The sequence below is a fragment of the Hydra vulgaris genome, chromosome 05, assembly GCF_038396675.1.
Source record: "Hydra vulgaris chromosome 05, alternate assembly HydraT2T_AEP".
NCBI classification, from domain to species: Eukaryota; Metazoa; Cnidaria; class Hydrozoa; order Anthoathecata; family Hydridae; genus Hydra; species Hydra vulgaris.
The window spans coordinates 22887619-22913468 of NC_088924.1; the positions used below are offsets into that span (position 1 = coordinate 22887619).

General features: G+C 26.1%; 1 protein-coding gene across 2 annotated transcripts in view; it reads right to left on the minus strand.

The window, feature by feature from the left end:
* LOC136080698 (uncharacterized protein PF3D7_1120600-like) overlaps window positions 1-24005 on the minus strand; it is an 81498-nt gene extending 57493 nt beyond the window's left edge. For both annotated transcript variants that reach the window (XR_010638600.1, XM_065797678.1), the window contains exons 1-2: window positions 23574-24005; window positions 5293-6474 (exon numbers count right to left, since the gene is read on the minus strand). Coding sequence is in view for 1 of the 2 variants with exons in the window: in XM_065797678.1 (XP_065653750.1) it covers window positions 5293-6474; window positions 23574-23604 (1213 nt within the window). In the remaining variant the exon portion in view is untranslated. The remainder of the gene's footprint in view (window positions 1-5292; window positions 6475-23573) is intronic.
* Between the last annotated feature and the right edge of the window lie 1845 nt (window positions 24006-25850).

Consider the following 25850-nt stretch of genomic DNA (forward strand, 5'->3'; position numbering starts at 1 on the left):
TAAATTTATGGATATTTTTATAGAAAAGATAATGTCATATATTTGTCAAGATTTTTAACACGAATAATAAAAAAAATTTTACTCAGTCATAAAACTCTAGTGTGCAAAGTAAACAGGGAGAGAGGTCATAATAAATAAGGTGAAGTGACAATTTAAAAAAAATATTAATTCAGGTAAATAGAAAAAAATTCACAATTGATAAATTGGTAGGGGGCATTTCTGTGGCACCTGATAGTAGTTGTTCATGAAAAGGGATGGGGTTTTGAAACTGGTTGGGAAAGGGGGGGGGGGGAGCGGAAATTTACACACAAAAATTTTACCAAAGGAGAAATAAATCCTAGATCCACCCCTGCTTTCACGAGTTTCTTAAATCTTTCAATTTTTCATTATATTACTTACTTTTCTCTTTAATTAAAGAACTTTTGTAGTTTTTAAATTAAGTTTATTATTTATAAGTGCTTTAATTAAAGAGATTATTAGTGGAAATTAAAAGTTATTAACTTTTAATTCCACTATTAAAACTGATGATTTTTTTGTTTCGAAAGCACATTAATTAAAAATTTCATGAAAACTAGAATTAAAATTCGTTTTTTTTGTCTGTCTGTCTAGTCAAAACAATTAAACGGTTTTTATTGAATTGAAATCGCAAAAAAAGTTGTGCGCATAATTATGCGAATGTATGCGCACAATTTATCGGCGAATATCTGCGCATACTAATTTTTCCGAACTCTAAAAGAAAGTTACCATCAAATAATATCTTTCAAATTGTTTTTTAAATACGGAGCATTTGTTTAAACGTTCATGAACTTTACATTTATAATACCTTTATAACCATTCATATATCAATATTATCATTATATAATATATACATGGTTAACAAAACAAAAATATACATAAACAAAAAGTTTACGTTTTGTTTACAAAAAGTTTTACATTTATGAATATCCCAATATTAAATGTTTTTAAAGATCTATACACCCTTTAAGCATAGAAAATATATAGTTTCCTAAATAATAGCTTTTTTAACTAACCCTTTTGTAAAACAAAATTTAATCAGTTTTGTAAAACTTATGAAGCACCTAATCTTTGGAATAAAATTGTTAAGCTTGTCGATCTCTATTCCATTTTTTAAAAATAAGAATGTTATTTTTAAAATGAATAATATATTTAAATATTTTTGAAATATAATTTTTAATCATTTATTATTTCAACTATTTTAGATTGTTATTTTGATTTACACTTCTAGTATTATATTGTATTTATATTGCAATTTTTTTATGGTTCTGGCGACAAGATCAGTATGATCTTCTTCCAAATTCCAAGTTTATATTATACGACATGTTATCAATGCAAACTAAAAGATTAAAAAAATATACTTATATATTTTTAGTTGTTGTACAATTGTGAAAAACTTGACTTAATCTAAGTTTAGCTTTTTATAGAAGGGGCTGTCCATAAATGATGTCAGCAATTATTCCTTGTTTTTCGACTCCCTCCAGCATTTTTTCAAACTGTATCAATCTTTGACTATCTTTATCCCCCCCCTCTCTCTCTCTCAAAGATAATGTTAGTTTTTGTTCATTCTTCCCCTCCCATTCCTTTAAAAAATTAAAAATCCGTATTTACCACACGTAATTAAAAAAAAAGAAATGCTCATAGACATACACATTAAACTTTAAACTGGTCTGAACACACTCTCCCCATTGTCAACTATTGTCAAACTTTTCAGTACAATCCCCCCCCCCCCTATCTATTTACTGGCATCATTTTTGGCCCCGAATGACTAAACTTTTTATTTCAACTTTTTCAATTCTTTTTTAAACTTTTCATTTCATGTTCAAGTCATATCTTGATATTAAAAATCTATTCATTCCTTCAAGGTCGACAACGAGGTTTTAGAAGTAAATGGAGGGGGTACAATTGTCAATTTCTAAAAAAAGATCTTCAATATTTTGAAATTTCTATATGAAAAAAAACTTTCTTAGAAAAAAAGTGGGAGCACGGCCTCTATGCGCCTCCCCCCTTCCTCCCAGCGTCGTCAGCCTTGTTCTATCAGTGAAAAAAAAAATCAAAAAGTTTTTTTTGTATTTGTTACCTTAGGTCATTTTCTTAATTAAGTGTTCTTTCCATTAATCATCAACTTGCAAATTTCATTATCCCCAATAGTAAGGGCAGAATAAAAAAAAAAAGTTTTCAATAGACATTTTTCTAATTTGATTGCGAAACTGATTTCTCAGCTTCAAAAAGAGGCCAATATAGACAAAGTTCTAAACAAACTATATTCGTACAAAATAAAAATGTCTTATTTTAACTATAGCATTATTGACTAATATTGAAAAAAAGTGGAAGAGAAAAGTATCACTGTATATCATTGTATGGAAATACATTTTATAATAGCAATATAAAAAAAGCTAATATTGGTCTGTTTTCTTTCCCGAACCAAGAGAAAAAATACGACGTTCACTCAGCTTGGTGTAACAAAATATGTTAATATAGACGTAAAGAAGGTGCTGATAATTTTGAAATAATGAAACGCACTAAAGTGCGGGAGTTTCACTTTAGGCCTTAGGAGATAAAAATTAGTAGCAGTAAAAAATCTTTAGAAAAAAGACATGAAGTTTAAAGCTTGTGTTCATTTAAGACGACACAAGAAAAATTACCTTGAAAATATCTATGCAGAAATATGCAGAGCTCACGAAAAAGTTAAGCGATAAAAAATTTTATACATTACTGGATTTCACAAATAGTTAAAATTGTGAAAACTGTAAGCTGTTGCAAAAACAATCATTTAAAAAAAATTAGTAATAGTTTATGAAAACTAATGGAGCTTGCCTGAAGAATATAAAAGTTTAAAAATAATCAACGACCGATTGAAAAATAATATTTTTAGTTACAAAAAAGATGATAAATGTTTTAACTCGTTGACTGGCATGAGATAAGAAATTTTTGGCATTTTATTTAAATATTTAAATCCTAGAAATGAACGTGAAAGTATGAAGTATTATCATCCTGAACATCATTCTGAAGAAAAGTTACTCAAAGAATTGTTTATATATCCTTCATATTTTACATATCTGGTTATAGGTAAAACATGATTGACCAACTATCGATTGACTAACTATTCATGTTATTAACATGGCTAAGACATTTTTTATTTTAAACTTTACTTCTTGGTTTTAGACACAAAAAAAAAGGAACAAAACATGCGGTAGTGGTGTAGTGGTAGGCTCGCTTCATAAGCGAGAGGTTCCGAGTTCGATCCCTACCACGTCCCTGATAGTATCGCGTTCAACTTGTTTCTCCGCGCAGCGACCTTGTTCTTCAAGTTTCGTGTTTCGGAGTTATAGAGTTGAGAGAGGATTATAACCACAATTAAGTAGCCTCCTCATAATTAGTGGCCTTCTGCGCCTTAAAGAGGTGAATTAACAAAAAAAAAAATCTACTGTGTCGAGATCTTATTATATGGTTAAATTTGATATACCTTAAACTTGGGGCAATACTATTTTGTTCTAATTCAAATCACTAAAAACTTTATATATGTATATATATATATATATATATATATATATATATATATATATATATATATATATATATATACATATATATATATATATATGTATATATATATATATACATATATATATATATATATACATATATATATATATATATATATATATATATATATATATATATATATATATATATATATATATATATATATATATGTATATGTATATATATATATATATATATATATGTATATATATATTAGTGAAAACACAATTTGTTTTTTTTTGACAGGCTGTTTTTTCCTCTGTAGGTTCATCAGGAAGGTTCAGGTAGGTTGTTCCAGAAAAAGAAACAGTCTGTGGAAGAAAAAAATAGACCAGTGTTTTTACAAATTTATTAGTGCTCTTTTTTAAAAACATGTATATATATATATATATATATATATATCTGCATATATATATATATATATATATATATATATATATATATATATATATATATATATATATATATATATATATATATATATATATGTACATATGTATATATATAAACTATGTTATTGTATTTTACAACAAGAGTGCTCAATATTCTGAAAAAACAGAGCAATAATAAATTAGTATAAACACTTATCTAATTTTTTTTAACAAGTTGTTAAACCATCAGTAGGATCTACTGATGGTGAAGCAACTTGTTAAAGAAAACTAGAAAACTAGTGTTTTTACTAATTTATGTATGTTTTTACTAATTTATATATATATATATATATATATATATATATATATATATATATATATATATATATATATATATATATATATATATATATATATATATGTATATATATATATACAGAGGAACCTCTCTAATTCGAATTTTATGGGGGAAAATAAAAGTTCGAATTAGGGAGATTTACGAATTATAGAAAGTTGATTTTTCTTAAACGTATTTCACGATGGCTTTGCATTTAATTGAATTATGGAGGTTTTCGAATTAAGAAGATTCGAATTTGAGAGATTGTACTGTATACACACACACACACACACAAATATATATATATATATATATATATATATATATATATATATATATATATATATATATATATATATATATATATATATATATATATATATATATATATATATATATATATATATATATATATATATATATATATATATATATATATATATATGGTACAAGTCCATCTGGACATGCACCAAAACAAGGAATGCATAGTTGATCTTAGAATCCAATTTCAACAATTTTATTATGATTTATCATGGCTTTGACATTTGTGAATTTTTTATTGTCTTCTGTAAATTGTTTTACCAAAAATTCAAAATTTTTTTTCATAGATAAACAGAAAAATTAGTAACCTAGAACGATTATTTAAGTGATTTGTCGCTATTTGTTTAAATTTTTGTCCTTACTGGCCTTGTTTTAATGTTGAGAAAATAGTTGTGCAATCGAATTAGAGAAATGTCTATTAAAGTTTTTTAAAAAACTAAAAATAAAATCTTATTTGCTCATTTTTTAAATACAGCTTTTATCGCGTATAAATTTAAATACAGCTTAAAATTCTCTGCAGCTATAAAAAAAATAGTAACGAAAAAATATGTTGTTATAATGGTTTTTCAATATTTACTTCTTTTTGATTAGCTTATTTTTTTTACTTTGATTCCGTTATTATAAAAACCTATAATATCAAAAAAAGTTTATGAAAAAAATTGTAGTGGTAAATATTATTGAAAGTTTAAAGAAACAAAATACCTTTATTGCTAAGATTAGTTGTAAACTTTTTATCGGCATTGATGTCTTTTTGTGAACTTTCAAATAGTTCGTTGTTACTTTCAACTTTATTGTGTGTTTCGCCAAATTTTTCGTAAGAATTATTTTCATTCTCATTAATATCTTGATGCTGATCATGGGATAAATAATTTGTTTCTTTTGTATGATATTCAGGAAAGTTTTTATTAAAGTCATTTTGATAACGCATGTTTTCAGAATATCCGTTCAAGGAACTGTGTTTACTTCCGTCTTCAAAACTATCTCTATTATTTTTATGTTTGTTATCAAAAAAAAATTCATTTTCGAACTTACTATCTTTATTAAATTCATTTTCAAATTTGTTATAGTTTTTGTTTTTTTCTCTTTCGTCTTCTCCTATTTTTAATTCATGTTCATAATGTTTAAAGTGATCATTTTCTTCCATCTTGTGGTTTGTTTCATCAGTTTCAGATTTGTCTTGATCGATGTATTTTAAAACTTCATTTTTTATTGAGGAATCTAAAGGTACATTATCAGAAAGCAAATCATTTTTAACATCATCAGAGTACAGATATTTGTTAATAGTAGACTCTACTTCATCGTGACTATTCATATTGTTATCCCCTTTTTCGTGGTTATACGTCATAGTATTATCTCCATTAAAGTGACTGTTTGATATACCATGCTCCTTAGAGTGAATATTATGTTGATTGTGTTCCATATTGATAAGCGAATTTTCTTTTTCTAGCACTTTATTCTTGTTGTCGTTAGTTTCACGATTGCGATGGACGCTGTTTTTATTGATATTGAGACCCCCTGTGACTAGACTTTCTATATCGTATTTTGAGCCTTTAAGCAAAAGATCATCGTTTTTAGTGAGTGCATTAATTAAACCTTTTGTATACGCATCTTCCTCATCTGGATTTGTATAAGGAATGCTTTCAGAATCTGAATACACATCTGGTAAAACATTTGAACTTTTATCAAACCGAGGTTGTATTTTAAATTCTTTGCTTCTTTTAAATGATTTTGAGTTGATAAAGTCACGTTGTTTTTGATAGTGATCCATTTTATAATTCGTAGTTGGAAATCTTAATCCTTCTCTCTGTAGATTGCTTCCCGTATTTCGATTTAAACCACTACCTGAACATGAGTGAATGGTTATGTAAGGTATTAACGACCAAACTATAGAAAATAAAATACAATTTTACATAATTGACTTGAAAATAATTGTTTATTTTAAAATCTAAATCAGCATTTAATGTGTTTTAACATAAAGCAATATTAAATATCTAATCTAAATATAATTTATACTCTGATTTATGTTAGGGCTCGTCCATAAATTACGCAACGGTAAATTTCACTAATAAACAAAACAAAAAAGATCAAAAGTTAAATTAAAAAGGTAAAATAGATCACATCAAGTTTAATAAAAATCGCCGCGTAAAAGAGCTTAAGATCTCCTGTTTCTGTTTTTTAAATAATTTAAGCATTGCATTATTTATGGACGATCCCTTATCTAAATATTTCAAATCACTACAAAATTTTAAGTTTTATTTTAACTTATAGAGTGCTTCAAATTAGATAGATATACAATCTTTGATTAGATACTGATTAAAGATTAATTATAATTATTTCAATATATTCTTAGCAATTTTGGAATACTTTTTTTTTATGTAAGAGTAAAAAGTTTCAGATCAGTTTATTTCCATAAAGATAAAATGATCACTTCTTATGTGCCTTGAAAAAATGCTACGGTTATATTGTCGTTATTCTATCGTTATACCGTCATTATATTATCGTTATATTATCGCTATATTGTCGTTAACATTACAACACACAAATAATATCCTACAACTAATGTTAAACTAGTAATGATAGATTACAATACTACGAAAGATGGTGTTGACACAGTTGGCAAAATATGCTGAACACATTTTGTTTCTAGAATAATTAAACAATAGCTTTTCATGGTTTTTTTTATCCTTATTAAAAGAGGTGGAATAAGTTTACAAACTTAATAAAACTTTAGAAAAACAACGAGCTCCAAAACATGCGTGTCGCTTGTTCGAATAAATAAATCAGCATCAATATAATGCAACAATTATCAAACATTTAATTTTGAGCTTCATTTTATGACAAAAGTTGTATATTTTGATTATGCGAATACAAATAGTGAGTCCAATTCTAATCAAAAAAGATCAGTCTCATTTTTAGCCGGGGTCGGCTCACTTCCTAGCCAGTAATCAAGTTTTTAGATTGCATTTGTAAAATTGCCTACATTTTAAAGACTTTAACTGCTTAATAAAATGATAAGAAAGTTCATTAAGTATGGAAAGTAGATATGTATATATATATATATATATATATATATATATATATATATATATATATATATATATATATATATATATATATATATATATATATATATATATATATATATATATATATATATATATATATATATATATATATATATATATATATATATAATATATAGGTTACTGTTACCCGCAGTACCAGGAATTAGCTAAATGCTAATGTTTATAATATAATTTAATATTGCAACTCTGAGTTTCATGTGTTATCACAATCATCAAGCAAATAGTAAAAGTTTAATTTTGCTGGTAGCAAAATTAAACTTTTACTACTTGAACAAACTGAGATATTAATTAAAAGGATGCGATGGAAGGCATTTTTCTTCATGAATCACCAGTCTAACGATATGAATGATATTCATAATAATAGTAATAATAATAACACTTTTAATTCTTATGGTTTTAACACACCATATTGTCCACAACAGATTAAAGATATGCGTGCGTTTGAATGCGATTTATTCAAATTAATTAAAAGCTTACAGTTAGGATGGTTCAATGCGCCTTCCAAAATAAATTTAAAAAAGACATTTCTTCTATTCCAAAATCAACGTATACTTACACATACGCAGATAAAACATCAAATTTATATAAATTATCAAAAGACGAATGCAATAAGTTTTTAATGAACGCTACTACATCTAATTATAAAAAAACTAACCCTATAGTAAAAGATCACATTAATAAAGAAGGAAAAACTATTCTGAAGAACCATGACGTTTTTAAAAAAATCAATATAAACAGTTCTTTTAATTGTTTCATTACATTAAAAGACCATAAACCTAATTTTTTAAATAATCCTACTGTTCGTCTAGTTAACCCAGCTAAGAATGAAGTTGATAGAATAAGTAAACCGATTTTATCAGATATTAACACCAACATAAGAAATATTTTGCATTTAAATCAGTGGAATAGTACACAAAATGTAATAAATTGATTCAAAAACATCAATGACAAACATTTTTATAAATTCCTTATTTTCGACATCATTGACTTTTACCCTTCTATTAATGAAAAGCTGCTTATTGACTCCATAAACTTTGGAGAACAATACGATTCCATTGATGCTGATCATAAATCTTTAATTCTCCACGCGCGTAAGCCTTTATTATTTACCTATGACCAAGTTTGGATTACTTGGACCAAGATGGACCAAGATTAGAAAATCGAGCGGTTTGTTTGATGTTACCATGGGTGCATTTGATGGAGCGGAAGTGTGCGAGTTAGTTGGTATTTTTCTTTACTCACCGCTAATGATATAAATTGCAACTACATTAAGAAAATCTCAGTCTTACGGAAAAATTTTACATCGGTATTAGTGAAAACGCATTCAAACTCAGATTTGCAAACCACCTTAAATCATTTAATGCAACCGGGTATAGGGATGATACAGAACTTTCCAAAGAAATCTGGAAACATAAAGACGCAGGTAACATGCCTATAATTAGGTGGAACATAATTAAAAATGCCAATCTTATAATCCACTTACAAAAAAAATGCAACTTTTACATCAGTGAAAAATATTTTATTATGACTTTTGATAGTCAATTACTACTTAACAAAAAAAATCAATTGGTTTCTGCTTGTAAGCGTTAGAAAATTTTTTTACTATCTAACTTTGATTCCGGCGATTAGCAAATATCAGATCACGTATACCTGACATCAAATGTCGTTGCAACGCTAAACTTTTATAACGGTTTTTATTTTATATTTGAATAATATGGCTGATGATTGCTGCATGGCATGAAACTTTAAGTTCCATTATAAAGTTTTATATTTCATTTAAAATATTTTAATATGTATGTATATATATGTGAATATATACATATATATATATATATATATATATATATATATATATATATATATATATATATATATATATATATATATATATATATATATATATATATATATATATATATATATATATACATACATACGTTTTTGCTTATTTATGTTTGTTTAGTATTAGTTATGTAAATAAAATATTTTTTTGTAAACTTTTTGTAAATGAAATATTTTTTTGTAAACTTTATGTAAACAAAATATTTTTTTGTATGTTTTTGTTTTTTTGCTTGAAGTAAAGTTTACGGCGCCCGCTCGCTCAAATGAGCATCCGCTTGAAGGTTAACTAAGTTACTTATTTTTTAATTTTTTGTCTACATTTTGCTTATTTAGGGGTTTAGACTGAACTTGTCATGCCATGTCATGTCATGCCATTGTCTACATTTTGCTTATTTAGGGGTTTATGACTGAATTTGTCATGCCATTAAACCCAGTAGAATGCCGTCATCATTGTTGTGATCCGCCTAAGCATATAACCCTTTTATATATTTGGCTAAATATATTATTTTAAGATCAATCAATAAAGATATATTTATACAACTTTTAAAGTAACGCAAATTCTAACCTATTATAAAGTTTCTAATTCCTATTCTTATGCATGTTTTTATAATGCGTTCCACAAGAACGCACTTACGTAATTTGTATTACATAATTACGTAGTTATCATTCTCAACAGTTCCCCCTGTTTGGGAAAAACCTTTCTTATCAGATTAATAGATCTTGATACTTAATGATAAATATTCACAGGTCTATGATTTCGCTTGGGATACGATTTTCTATCAGCTTTTGTTCTTTCGTTATCATTAACTTGTATTTCCTTTTGTATAAACTCATCAGGTTTTAAAATCTTTTTTATAAATTGTATGTTACGCGTCAACTCGTTTCCTTCTTCATCTACTACAATAACTAAACTTTGCCTTCTTTCTTTAACTATGTATTTCTTGTTTAGATATTTTGAATCTAGTTTTCCTCGCCGTTCATGTCGTTTTAGGAGAACCTGGTCTCCTACTTTAACATCATATCTCTCCTTTGCGTTATGTTTCTCATAAAAGTATTTTTTTACTTTTGCATACTTTTTACTTTGACTCTCTCTCAATTCTTTATCGTATGGTGATTTCTCAATTATTATTGAAGGAAATTTATTTTTGATGTTTCTATTGAATAACAATATGCTTGGTGTTTTTCCGGTTATAGCATGAGGAGAACATCTATAATTTCGAAGCATACATTGAAGTTCCTCTCTCCAGTTTCTGCCCATAAAATGAGTTGTTTTTATTGTTTTCGCTATTACTTGCATGAATCTTTCTACTATACCGTTTGCTTGCGGGTATCGCGGTGTTATTTTAATAAGTTTTATGTCAGCATTTTCAAAACACAATTTTAAAGCCTCACTTTGAAATGGTGGACCGTTGTCACTTTTTATTTTGTTAGGATAACCAAATATAGCAAACAGTCTTTCTAGTTTATTTATAATACTTGGTGCTGTTGTGATTTTCATTAGGTCAACAAATGGGTATCTGGAATATATATCTTCTACAACAAATAAATACTCTCCTGATGGTAATGGTCCAAATAATTCCATCGCTAGTTCATCCCAAACATATTCTGGTAAAATCGACATTTTAATTGGTTCAGGATCTGGCATGCGTGAATTGGCTTGACATCCAAGACATTTTTCAATATGTGATTCAATATTACTATTCATAGTGATCCAATACACTTATTGACGCAAAAATCCTTTGTATTTTTCAACACTTAAATGTCCTTCATGCGCAATTTGTAAAGCTCTTTTTTGAAGAGACTTTGGTAAGACAATTCTTGTTTCTCTTAATATAATCCCCTCATGATCAGTTAACTCATTTTGAAATCTACGATATGGTTCCAGTATTGGGTTGTCATGCCATTTACCAGACACTAATGCATTCTTTACTGCAACTAAACTGATGTCTCTTGCTGTCTCCATTTTTATATCTTCAAGTGATATTGATTTGGGTGCCATTTTTGTCACTAAAAAATTTACATAAGCTGCCACTTCATTTTCATCTGACTCATTGGGTATCTCATTTGGGATACAGTTTCTGGATATAAAGTCTGCAATGTTCTCTTCTCCCTTCTTATATATTATGTCAAAATCATATGCCTGCAATTTGATTTGTCATCTTGCAAAGCGTGCATTTATTTAAGAACTGGATGAAAAAATAAACTTGAGCGGTTTGTGGTCCACTACGACCTTAAAGTATTTTCCATACAGATACAAATGTAATTTTTCAATTGCCCATAACAAAGCAAGAGCTTCTTTTTCTGTAATGCTATATTTTAACTCAGCTGCTGTCAGTGACCTACTTATGTAGCAGATTGGTTTGATTCCAATACCTTCTTTTTGTAAAAGTATTTCTCCTATAGCATGATTACTTGCATCAGTAATTAACGGTACTTCTTTGTGCGGATCATAAAAAGTCAAAACCGATTCACTTGATAGTTCATGTTTAAGCATATTGAAAGCATCATTATGTTTTTTGACCCACTTAAATTTTGTATTTTTTTTTAATAGTTCACGAAATTCTGTTGTTTTTTTACTAAAGTCTTTAATAAATCTTGACACATATGTACATAAACCCAGGAAACTACGAAGTTCACTTAAAGTTGTTGGTGGTCTTGCATTCTTGATAGCCTCTAATTTGTTTGGATCAGGATTAATACCATTTTTGGATATTTCAATACCAAAAAATTTTATCTTCTCTTGAGCAAAAATACACTTTTTTTTATTTAGCTTTAAACCTAATGCACGTGTTTTGATAAACAATAATTCTAAATTCCTTAATAAATCTTGTTCATTTGATGCAAATATTATAATATCATCACTAATAAACTTTACTCGATCCATTTTACCATAACTTTGTTCAATAGTTTTTTGAAAAATCTCGAATGAATTGTTGATACCATATTCTAATCTTTTGTGTCGATAAACTCCCTCATCTGCTTGAAAAATTGTGATCTTTCTGGACTCAACATCTAGCTCTAACTGAGTATAAGCTTCTTTCATGTCTAACTTAGCAAATATTTTTGAACCGTACATTTCATCTATTATGGAATCCAATGTCGATATTGGGTATCTTTCACGTTAATTTGTTTTGTAGATAGTTCTAGCATCAAGACATAATCGTACCGTTTTATTTGCTTTTGGTACAATTACAAAATTACTAATCCATTTTTGTGGTCCTTCAACCTTTTCAATAATGTCAGCTTCTTCAAGACGTCTAAGTTCTACTCGAATATCTTTTCGAAGGTGATAAGGATAGCGACGTAAATTTTGTGCAATTGGTTGTATATTTTCATCTACATGCAATTTGCATTGAAAATTTTTTAGCATGTTCTTTGAATATATCTTCATAATCTGCAATCAATTTTAATAAATCATTTTTGAATACAAAGTGACTTTACAATTTACATTAAAATAATGCAAACTATTATCTTTTTGATTTAGTGGAGATTTAGTTTCATCATCAATATTTTTACACACATTAAAGTGCTGCTTGGTTTCATTTGATTTAGCCACTGAATTTACACCATTATTTTTGTTGATTTTTTTTGTTAAGCACAAAGTTTCCATTTTCATCAATTTTTAAAACATTTAGCTCCTTTGCAGTTTCAATTCCCATGATGTTTCCAGCATTATTTTTGTTTACAACATAGATTTTGTTGGTAGTTATTTTGTTTTTTATTTTAATTTCAGCCTTTAAACAACCTATCAACTTTAGAGGCGTTGAAGCATAGGAAAATATTACTGTTGATGATTTTTTTAGTAATAAGTTTGAATTGTGGTTTTTAATTCTTTCAAAAGTATTTTTGTCAATCAAATTAACACTAGAACCTGAGTCAATAATCATTTTTATTATAACATTTTCTACCAGTACATTTATTGATTTTGTTTTATAGGATTGCCCTCTTTGTTTTGAACTACATGTTAGGGCAAGCGCTTCCTCTGCTTCATTTTCTGAGCTGCTTTCACTTTTGTTTTTATTATTTATCTCTTTAACTTGCTGTATTGTCCTGTAAGGCGTTTTTGAAAAACTTCTGCAACAAATGGCTAAATGATTTTTCTTTTGAAATTTATAGCATGTTTTTTCTCTAGCTTTACACTCTTTTTGATGTCCAACAAAATATTTTTCCCCACATCGAAAACATAACAAGTCATTTTCTCTTTTACCTATACTTTCACTTTGCTTACTTTCTGATTTTAAATCTGTTGTTTGTTTTTGTCTTCTGGAAATAGTTAATTTTTTAAAATGATCTACCACGTCAATCTCCTCGGTTGTTTTCTTATTTGACATTTCTTTTGCTTGTTGTTTTGATATTTCCATGTTGCAACCAGTTTCAACACATTTATCAATGTTTATTTCTCTATCCTTGAGAAGTTTTTGCTTTAGTTTTACAGAATGACATTCTGATATAAATTGATCCTTTACCGCCTCAGCGACATTTGAAAACGCACAATATTTGGCTTGTTTTCGTAACCGAGTAACAAAGCTCACAGTACTCTACTCTTCATTTTGTTTTATGTTCTTAAAAATATATCGTTCATACGTGATGTTTTTTTTTGGTTTAAAATATTGATCGAGTTATTCACACATTGCATTGTATTGATCAGTATCGTTTCCTTTTAGAGTTTTGTATTTTTCTTTTATATCTTTTCCAGCTAAGTGCAACAATAATGCCTTTTTTTGTGCCTCTTGCGTAACTCCTGTCGCCATTAAATATAGCTCAAAATCTTCTCTCCATGTTTCCCACCGTTTATCTATATTTGTTGTATCATTTTCGTTTATAATAAATTGTTTTATACCTGGTAAATTATTAATTGCTTTTGCCATGTTTTTATCTTCGTCGCCAATTGTTGTGATCCGCCTAAGCATATAACCCTTTTATATATTTGGTTAAATATAATCTTTTATAAAGTTACTAATTCCTATTCTTATGCACGTTTTTATAATGCGTTCCACATGAACGCACTTACGTAATTTGTATTACATAATTACGTAGTTATCACTCTCAACAATCATCACTGACAAATACCGATTTAAACATTCAATAAATTTTTCAACGATTTGTTTTTAGTCTGTAATGGTAAATCCATTATAATCTCCAGTTAATGTTTTAATAAAAAATTTTTTTGCTGGTTCTTTACATAAACAAAAAGTTTTGGATAAGTCTTTGCTTTTTTAGCCTTTTTTTATAGTCTATTGTAACTTTTGATCTTTTTCATTAACTTTCGTTCAGCAAGATTATTTTTGAAGTGCAAGTATTTCTCACTTAAGGATTATGAATCTTTGCAATGACATCGCAAATCTTTGCAATGACATCGCAAATCTTTGCAATGACATCGCAAATCTTTGCAATGACATCGCAAATCTTTGCAATGACATCGCAAATCTTTGCAATGACATCGCAAATCTTTGCAATGACATCGCAAATCTTTGCAATGACATCGCAAATCTTTGCAATGACATCGCAAATCTTTGCAATGACATCGCAAATCTTTGCAATGACATCGCAAATGGTGGACGCTTTTTTCTAACGGATAAAGATAACTAATTAAGAGGAAAAAATAAAAAAGGAAAAGAAAAAATTTATAACTTAAACGAAAAAGAAAATCATCTAAAAAGAAAAATAAATGTTTTAAAAGAAGGAAAGAAAAAGAAATATCTGAAAGAAAATAAGTAAAGTAGTATTGAAAATAGAAGTTAAAGAAGTTAATGAGTGAAATAAAAAGAATGGAAAAGAACAAAAAACTATTTATACATCGAAAAAAGAACGGCAAATCAAGATTTTATTATTTTTTCATATATTTCTTAAGTTTTACTTCATACATTTCTTTAGCTTTCTTTCATATATTTTGTTGGACTTTTTATTAACAATTTATTTTTTAGTTATGTTGTTATGCAGTCTTATAGTAATGATTTTTAGTTTTTTCGCGTATAAAGTTTTACTTATTATTTTTTGTTAATAATTTATTGTTTTATTTTTTAGTAGTTTAGTAGTTTATTTTTATTTTTTGTTTTATTAATTATTTTTAAAAACAGTTATATATTATTTGTTTTTATTTTCATTTTAGCCATTTATTATATATGTTTCAATATACGTTATTATCATCACGTATTATCATTATTTTGTTTTTATTTATTTTTTTATTGTTTTTAATTTTATTTTGTCGTTTTTTTGTTTTTTCTTTTAATATTTTTTTTGCCAAAAGTATATAAGGTAAATTTTTGTTTTGTTTGTAATGTTTGTTGTAACTTTTATTTTGATTTTATCGGTGTTTTTCTATTTATATTTTATTTATTTATTTAGTCATATTATTTGCAATATATTCTGGTTATTATATTATAAGAACTGTGATTAAATTGATTACTAAATTCTTATAATTTTTTTTAGCGATAGTCGTTTTTATGTCATCGTTAGTTATTACGTTTTGTCAGTTTATAATTGTTTTTAACTGTAACTTTGTATGTATAGACGATTGTTGTATGGAAAGTTATACCGATTTATCTAAATAATTATAATTACTATATTATTATTACTATTGTTAAAATAACATGTTATTATTATTATTATTTATTATTTATTATTATTATTATAAATTTTATTTTTATTATTATTACCATTACTATTTTAATCATTGCCAAGTAAACACCTAATGTGTTTACTTTATATTAGTAGTTTATACTATTTGTAAACAACCTTAAAATGTAATACAAAATATTTCAGAAATATATTGATTGATTAATTAATTTTTGACTTAAGTTATTTTGCGATTATAATATAACAATTCACACTACTTTTTTATGTTTTCATTGCGAAAATAATATAACACTTTATTTGATATATAATATTTCACTTTATTTGATATAACTTGATACTTTTATCAGATCAGGTCAGGAGTAGAATTACGATGATTACCCTGCTACTGGTAACTTATAATTCAGTACAATATGCAACGTATATCGTTGCCTTTTGAGGGCTCGTTTTTTCAGGCAAAGGGAAGAAGATACTAACTCTAACTTAAAATTGGTTGTGCACCGAAAGTTTCTGTTTACTTTAAATTGATGTCATTTTTATCTAAGGTTGATCTTCTTGTCTTAACTCATGGGTTTTTAATTGAACTTCTTTGGCATCTCTTTCTTTTTTCTCCTTACGAGAGTATTATTCTAAAATTCAGTTTAGTGATTCTGAGTCGGCAGATAGTAAGGTTTTCCAAACTCTGTGATAACTCTCAGAGAGGCTAACTTCATCAACAGCTGTAAAATATCAGAGTGTTAACAGTACCATTTTGGCGTATAGATGGTGTCACTGATGATACTTCTGTCGTGCATTGTTGAGGCAAATCAACCTAAATTTATGACAATCGCATACATAGGTATGCGATTGTCATAATTTTAGGTTGATTTGTAGAAAGGAAACAGTTGCATAGTTTGTTGCATAGAATGCTATTCACTCTCTGTGTTTAAATGGAGTTTTCTCTAGTAATTTAAATCAGTGCTTAAAAAAATTAAACATAAAAAACAATCATTACCACCAAATGTTTTAACCTTTACAAAATATGTCGCTTTTGAAGTAACATTTTATTTTTAAAACATTACCTAGTAAAAAAGTTTACTAGACCAACTGAATTTTTTTGTCTGAAAAATTATATTATATTTTCTAATTTTTTTAACTCCAAAAACTGCTTTGACTCTTCTGATTATCAATCTTTTTCTATTACAAGAACACGTTTTTTAATCTATAATCAAAAAACTTTTAATCTTGAGTCAAAAAATTCATTTTGAGTCAAAAAATCTCTAGCAATCAATACAAACTAAGATCCTCTTGTTCAACAGTTACTTGCTAACCGTAATAGCAGATAAATTTTATTGTACATATGATGGAAGCTGTTAGTCAAGGGCCATTGTTATTAGCATATTAACGGTTTTTATTAAAATCTGGCATGCTGATCTTCTCCATAAGCTTGCTTTATATATTGTATTTGAAAAAATTTTTAAAACTATTAAATTATGGCTTAGTAATTGGATTAATGAAGTTGGATTTGGTAGACAACACTCATTATCATTTTTATTAAGTCCTGGGTTGCCATGTGTTTTTTTCGTCCATACTAATGATTTTCATGATAATTTAACTCTAAAGTAAATTTATTTGATTATAACACAACTATATACTCCAATTTGATAAAATGTCATCGATTTTGATCACATTGAACATTAAATCAATCTTTTATGTCGGGAGGGTTATAGTAGTAATCAACTCAGTTGCTAATAACCCAGTCGGCATATCTAGTATTGTAAATGCTCGGAGTATTGATCACGTATAACATACCGCCGTTGATACCAGAAAAATACGCATTTAGTTTTAAGTTTCGAATTCGAGTTCAATACCACTTATTTATCAAAAATACGTGTTGTTTAATCGGATAACGATATCGTAATATCGGATAACGATATCGGATAACGATATCGTTATCCGATATAACAAAATCGGATAACGATATCGTACCCGATTTTGATCGAATATCAACATATAACGGAAAAACGAAAATCTTTGCTTTAAAGCGCATGCTTAAACTGAATTTGTGAAAGCAAAATTCAAATTAAAAAGTTTTCTCTTAAGAAATTTAGTAAAAAGTTTGTCTGGAATGAAAAGGAATAGTCGGGAATAAATAAAAAGTTGTATGAATAGATATCGTTCTGCTAAAGCAATATCGCATATCTCCAATACAGTTACAGTACTTTTTTGTACTAAAAAAGTTACTAAAACTTTATCATAAAAATATTTATTACTGCTTTAAAAGTAGTAATAATAAAATAATATAAAATAATAAAATAAGCAAGGTATGAAATGATAGGATTTATAATATATTTGAATTATATTAATTTAGGACTTCATAAAACTTAATAAATTTAAAAGTAACTTTTAAATTTATTTAGTTTGAATTTAAGTCCTAAATTAATATAATTCAAATATATTATTAATCCTATCATTTTATACCTTGCTTATTTTATTATGTTGATTATTATTTTATTAACATTTCTGTTATGCTATTACCTTTTTTTTGTACTGTTTTAAAAAATTTAGAAAAATAAATTAAAATTTCAATCCAACACTGACATTTTATTGTTGCTAAACGTTAAGTTTTGTTATAGCGATTGCAGTTCTTCTATCTGTTTTTTGCTCTTTATTCAATAAGTATTTGATTTAAATTAAATATAATTATAATTTGATATTTTATTACGAGATATATGTTTTTATATATGAATATATATATGAATCTTTTTAGATTTTTTCATGTTATTTAAAAATTTTTTGTTCGTGCAATTCAGGTTATATATGTTTATAGTTTGCATATATGTTTATATTATGTTCAAAGTTAAAAAGTTTTTGATAAATATATGTATGTAATAATATGTGTTATGTAATTGTTTTATAAATGTGTCATCAAAATAGTATAAAATGTATCTATTGTGTATATAAATATTATATGAGGTCTTTATATATGTTATATAAAGTTAAATAAATGTATTGTGTTTTATAGTTATTATATATGTTTATATTATGTTGTTTCCATGTTTTCAAAGTGTGTGACTTGGCAAATGTGTTGAGCAAGATTTTGCGTAAAATTGTTATTTATGTTACTGTTGTTACATTTGGCTTACCTTTATGTTGGTGTCTATTTTTAAAATTATAAGTGGTTTTATTATTGAAACTCACTGCTTTTAATCATTCACTAAAAGCGACTCAAGAAAAATCATTTTGCTGTATATACATTTTGTTTATATCTCAATTTGAATTTTTAGAACCATGAAGTACCAACATGATTTGTTTTCTAAAAGCTAACATGAAATAACAATATTTAACAACTACTACTCTCTTATCACGACATCTTATCTCTATCAGATATAATGATTTTCGATTCATATTTGATGTTTTTCTTTGTATTTACTTATCAATTACATTTTTTCATTTCAGATTTATCATATGATGGATTTATGCGATATAAAAGAAAAAATGTATGTAAATTTTTATGAATTTTTTCTAGGCTTTTCTAAATGTGTTTCTTATTCACATTTTATTTTACAAGCAAGGTCTGCAAGCAAATTTAAGTTGAAATTTTTTTTTAGCTTTTAAGGAGAATTGGCGTTATTCTTTATTTTATTTAATTTGTTTAAATATAGTAGTAATGACAAATAAATGTTTGTTTGTTCTTGGTTTTTTACTTATCTGTTTTCAGATTCTTTTAAACTAGGCAACTCAGCTAAGCAAGTTTTATTTTATTTTTAGTGCTATTGGAAAGAGCTGAAAGTTATTTTTTAGATTGATTGAAAAGAACTGAAGTGTTTTTTAGTTACTTCACGCGGTGTAACTGATACTGGTTTGAGTAAGTTTACTATTTTGTTTTATTTTATATTAGATTTATTTTATATTTGATATATATTATATTAGATATATATTTTTGTGTAAAACTGACTGTAATTTGTTGACACGAAAGTTTATAAACTTAAATCTGCCTATATTTCAAAATATTGAAGCAATGTCAGTCAGTATATTTTACTCTAAAGTAATATATATATATATATATATATATATATATATATATATATATATATATATATATATATATATATATACTATATATATATATATATATATATATATATATATATATATATAAGCAGATTTAAGTTTATAAACTTAAATCTGCCTATATATATATATATATATATATATATATATATATATATATATATATATATATATATATATATATATATATATATATATATATATATATATATATATATATATAAAATTACTTTAGAGTAAAATATACTGACTGACATTGCTTCAATATTTTATACAAGATTGTGCATTTATTATTTTTTTTCATTAAGGTAAAAATAATTTTGTGCATTGTAGATTCTTTGCTAAATTAAAAATAATTGATGTAAATAAATATTGTTTATTATTTTTGATAAACGACTTATCTATATAAACATATAAGAAGATATAGATTTCAATAAATCGTAAGTTGATTAGAAAAGATCACAAGTAAGTTGATTAGAAAAGATCACAATTTGTAAGATTCTTTTACGTTCATTTATTCAATTGTAACAATAGTAAGATTACTGGTAATATGTTTAATGATTGGAAATAGTAAAAAGACATGGGAAGTAATTAAAGAAGTTACAGGGAAAAAACAATTACAAAAAAACGCCACAATTCTAAATAGATTAAAGCTAACTATGAACAAACAAATATTTGATAAAAAAGAAATAGCTGAAAACTTCAACGAATTTTTCATAAACATAGGTAAAAATATAGATTTCAATAAATCTTAAGTTTAAATAAAGTCTTTGATTAAAAAAGATCACAATTTGTAAGATTCTTTTACGTTCATTTATTAAATTGTAACAATAGTAAGATTACTGGTAATATGTTTAATGATAACAATGAAATTGAAATAGATAGTATTAGGCTCAACAAAGTTATTAATGTAAAATGCTAATAGGCAACTTGAAAATAGTTGTCAAATGAAAAAAATAGATCTAGGCAAGATGAAATTAATTGTTGTTGAAATGTAAGAAATGTAACTGGGCGTGCAGAAAACTTACTTGACAGAATTCAGTGTCAAGCAGTGTTAATATCTGTTAATTTGATTTTACTTTAGACACTTCAGAACAAAGCAAGGTATGAGTTTAACTATTTATAGTAACAATTAACACTTTTAAATCTAAATAATTTTTATTTATAATTTCTATCATAATTACGTTCTTTTTTTCATTTTTTTTTTAGTTTGTCTTCCCTTTATCATCTTTTGATTAGTTAGCTAACTGTTGAAACATGGTTTTAATTTTGTAAATTTACTATGATGTGAAATTTACTCTATTAATCATTAGTCAACAGTTAGAGAGAAGCTGGAGCTTAATTAAGAAATGCTGGAAATTATCTTTTAATCAAGGTAAAAATAATTTTGTTTACTGGTAACATAATAAAACCAGTTACTACTATTTATTCCGTGCTTTTTTACATTTGTTAACATGCAGCTTTGGAAACACTTTCTCTCTCTCTCTCTCTCTCTCTCTCTCTCTCTCTCTCTCTCTCTCTCTCTCTCTCTCTCTCTTAGATGAGAGGGAGATTTAATAAAACTTATGTAATTACTGAGCTCTTACGTATTTCTTAATACCACAAATGATAATGACCATTTATAAGAAATATTTTACGAGTTGCTTGCTATTTTATGATATAGTTGCTCAAATTGTTTAACTATAATTGTCCCTTGATTGTTCAAATATTGTAATAAAATCTTTTTAGTCCAAGTATTTAAGTTAATAAAATATCTTATTAAGTTGTGGTGTTATTTGCGAGCGTTACTATTGTAACAATGAATACATAGTGTTGTCTAGCCTTTTTATAATCTTTTTTAATTATTCTGTAGCCAGAATATATGAACCTGTCATTTCGAAAAGGACATAAGTCCAAAACTTTCAGCAGTTAGTTTATAAGTTTGAATTAAAAATTTCTGTATGATTTATGTTTTTTTTATAAAAAATAAAAAATACATAAGTTATATACGTTCTTTATTTATCTACTTCTATGTTTAATTTCTTTAGCAACCTAGACATTATTTTAATAAAAATCATATTTTTGTTGATTTTGAAAAGTTTTAGTAAATGGACTTGTGCTCTTTTCGAAATGACAGGTTCATATATTTTCTGTTATTATTATCCTAATTCTACTGACAATAAAATGCAAATAGTACTTTTGTAATTAAAAATTGTAATTTTTTTTTTCATGTCTTTTTTTAGGTATTTGCAGGCTTTCCTTGACTTTCCTTTTCTAGTACTTGTGTTGTGAGAGATTTTAAAAAGAACTCAACTGATGTTAATGCGGTCTTTATGTCGCTACCTATAAGCAATGATACGGAGTTGCTGATACGGAGTCAAAGTTAAAATATTTATAGATAAATTTGTATTTAATATTTTAGATAATATATTAAGTTATTAATGTGTTTTTATTGTTATTAATGATTTAATAATTCATAATATGTATTACGGGTTGCTTACTGCTAGTCATTATCATTATGTTATGAATTCATATTAGTTAATAAAATTGTATTGAATATTCTCTGGTTATCGTGTTTTATACGTGTTTACAAGAGTTTCAAATGCGAGTCTGATACTCAGTAGGCGTCGTATTGTATACCTGTCTTTATACGCATCTAATGCGTATTTCTAATGCGTGTTCGACACGATAAAATGGCTAACATACATACCGCATCGATACGTATTTAAACGAGTTTCTAATGCGCATTTACAACTAAATTTGCCGACTGGGAACATCGCAGTATTGTTAATACGAGTTTGTAAAATGTGTTTCTTAAAATGGTACTTGATATTAAAGCTACTTTATGCCTTCTGCTTGCTCTAGACATTTACTTATATATTTTGGACATTGTATTTATTTTTAAACGGTAACCTTGAAACAGCGCAAACTTGTTATTAAGACGTAAAAGTTGAGCTTAAATCACTTATAAGCGTTAAAAATATGATAAAAAATATGGATGACTATTAGTTCTTGTCTTCTAGTGTTGGGTTAGTTATTTATTCTTGGCTCTAAACTAGTTGTTCATTTAGAGTAAAAGCAATTAATAAAAAGTTGTTGATACTTTACTCGTATTTTCTAAAGATCTTACATCTATATATATTATACAGTTTTTATAAATTAAATTTTTTAATTTAAAATTAATTTAATTTAAAAATATTGTATAATATTTTGTAAAATAATATAAGATATTAATTAAAATATTATTCAAAATTTATAGACAACGCTCAAAAAAACGTTTTACTAATTTTCATTGAAATAAAACGTAAATAAAAATTTAAAAAATAATAATACTTTAATGATAAACAAAATTTTATTAATTAATAAGAACAAATGAGATTTGATTTGATTTACGAAACCAAAATAAAAAATTAAAGAGAAGAATTTTTTTTTAAGAAATATACTACTTACATGAAAAACCAAAACAAAGTAAAGAAAACATTATTGAAAAATGATTATGAATAAATAAATATGACGATTTTCCAAAAAATCAAGATTTCCATCACAAATTCCATCTATTTTAAATCTCTCATATGTGTAAGTATTTATATACTTAAGTAATGTAAAATATTTAAAATGAAGAAATCGTATATAGCATCAAATAATTGAATGAAATATTTTTTTGAAACTCTTTTTTTAATCACAATAACTTAAATGTAACTGTCAACTGCACAGGTAAAAATATAAATTAAAACACAACGTGAATGTTTTGATAACAATTTAATATTAGAGCCCCTGCCATATTTGTTATTCTTTCTTGGTGCGAATAATAACTAAACATTGGTAGACAAACTTCTTGGTGCGCATACCTGTGCGTATCCTTGTTCAAGCAAGCATGGAAGTGAATTGAAGTCAGATAACTTTTTTATACTAGGAATAGGCAATTTAAAATAAAATTTTACCGTCTTCAAATATCTATTATATAACTGATTTTTTTGGTGCTTAAGGCTGATATAAGTTTCAGGAGTCAAGCAAACTCAAACTTGTATTTCAAACTCAAACTTTTATTCCAGACACCGTTCTTGTATCTGAAAAATCCAATACTAAAATACCGGATTTTAATTATTTGCATTTGAATTATTCTACCTTTATCAAAGTCTGAAACGTGTTTTTGACTAAATTTGTAAACATGAATTTTAACTGATAAACAAATAATATAGTTCAAACTAAATGCTAAAATACAATAAGTATGAATGTCTTATACATATTTAATGGTTAAATTTTTGAATTAGTAGAATCAAAAGTATCTAACTTTCCCATTGTTGCCATTTAATTATATTTTCTAATTATATTAAATTGCTAAAAAAGGCCAACTCTGTTCAGTAGGCATTAACGTTATTCAAAGATTTAAATATTATTGCTTTGAATTAAATAATTGCTCTTTTTTTTTGTTATTAAAAAATTTGCTTTTTATCTACCTTTCTTAGTTTATAACATTTATATATATATATATATATATATATATATATATATATATATATATATATATATATATATATATATATATATATATATATATATATATATATATATATATATATATATATATATATATATATATTAGGGTGCATTGAAAAACAGAGTTTCTTTAAAATTGCCTTGTAATAACTCTAAATATATGTTATATAATAAAATATCACTGAATTAACAAAAAATTTAGAAATCAAAATATTTTTAGAGTTGCCTCTAGTCCCTTGAATATTTTAGGGCCCCTAATATTATGGGAAAAAAAGTAGATCAACCTGGTACTCAAAAGAAGCAAAATTTTATTAAATGTTTGAAAATAATATTTGTTTTTTGTAAAAATTATTATTTTGAGTTTCATTGCATAATAACTATGGTTTTTCAACTAAAAATAAAAAAAGTGCACTTCTACAGGTTTTTCGATAATTTTTTTTTTTTTCAAAGTTTTTTTATAAAACAATTATTATTTTCGAACTTTTTATAAAATTTCACTTCTTTTGAGTACCCGGTTGATCTACTTTTGAAGAATTTTTTTTTCCCGGAATATAAGGGGCCCTAAAATGTTCAAGGGACTAGAGGGAACTCTAAAAATATTTTGATTTCGAAATTTTTTGTTAATTCAGTGATATTTTATTATATACCATATATTTAGAGCTATTACAAGGCAATTTTAAAAAAATTCTGTTTTTCAATGCACCCTTATATAATATATATAAGGTATAAAAAAAACGTGGTTATGTGTCCACGAACTTCTAGACAGTTAACGAAACGGATATTGAGTAAATAAACTTCCTCAAATAATTATCTTCATAACCTTTTTGAGATCATTAGCAGACCATTTACCTCTCGACTTCGTTTTTAAGATAACTCCATCAACTCCATCAACTTTTGTTAGGATTTCAAGGTAGGGTTAATTACCAGACAAGGGGACTCTGATCTAGATCCCATTCTTTTTGATTACAAGCCTGGTCATGGGACAAGAAGTTCCGTGATGCTGCAATTTATGGTTATCGATAATGTACTTCAATGTTTTAAGTTGTTTTTGAAGTATTCCAAAAAACCATGGACATTTACAGTTGAGAGGAATAAACCATAAAACGCAATTTTAACTAGCTGTAATGGAACCTGAAATAACAACTATAGAGCAATATTTTACAGCCTAATGCAGATATTAGATGTCGTATTGGTGGCAAGACTGGTGCATAAAGTTAATAAAGTTTTTAG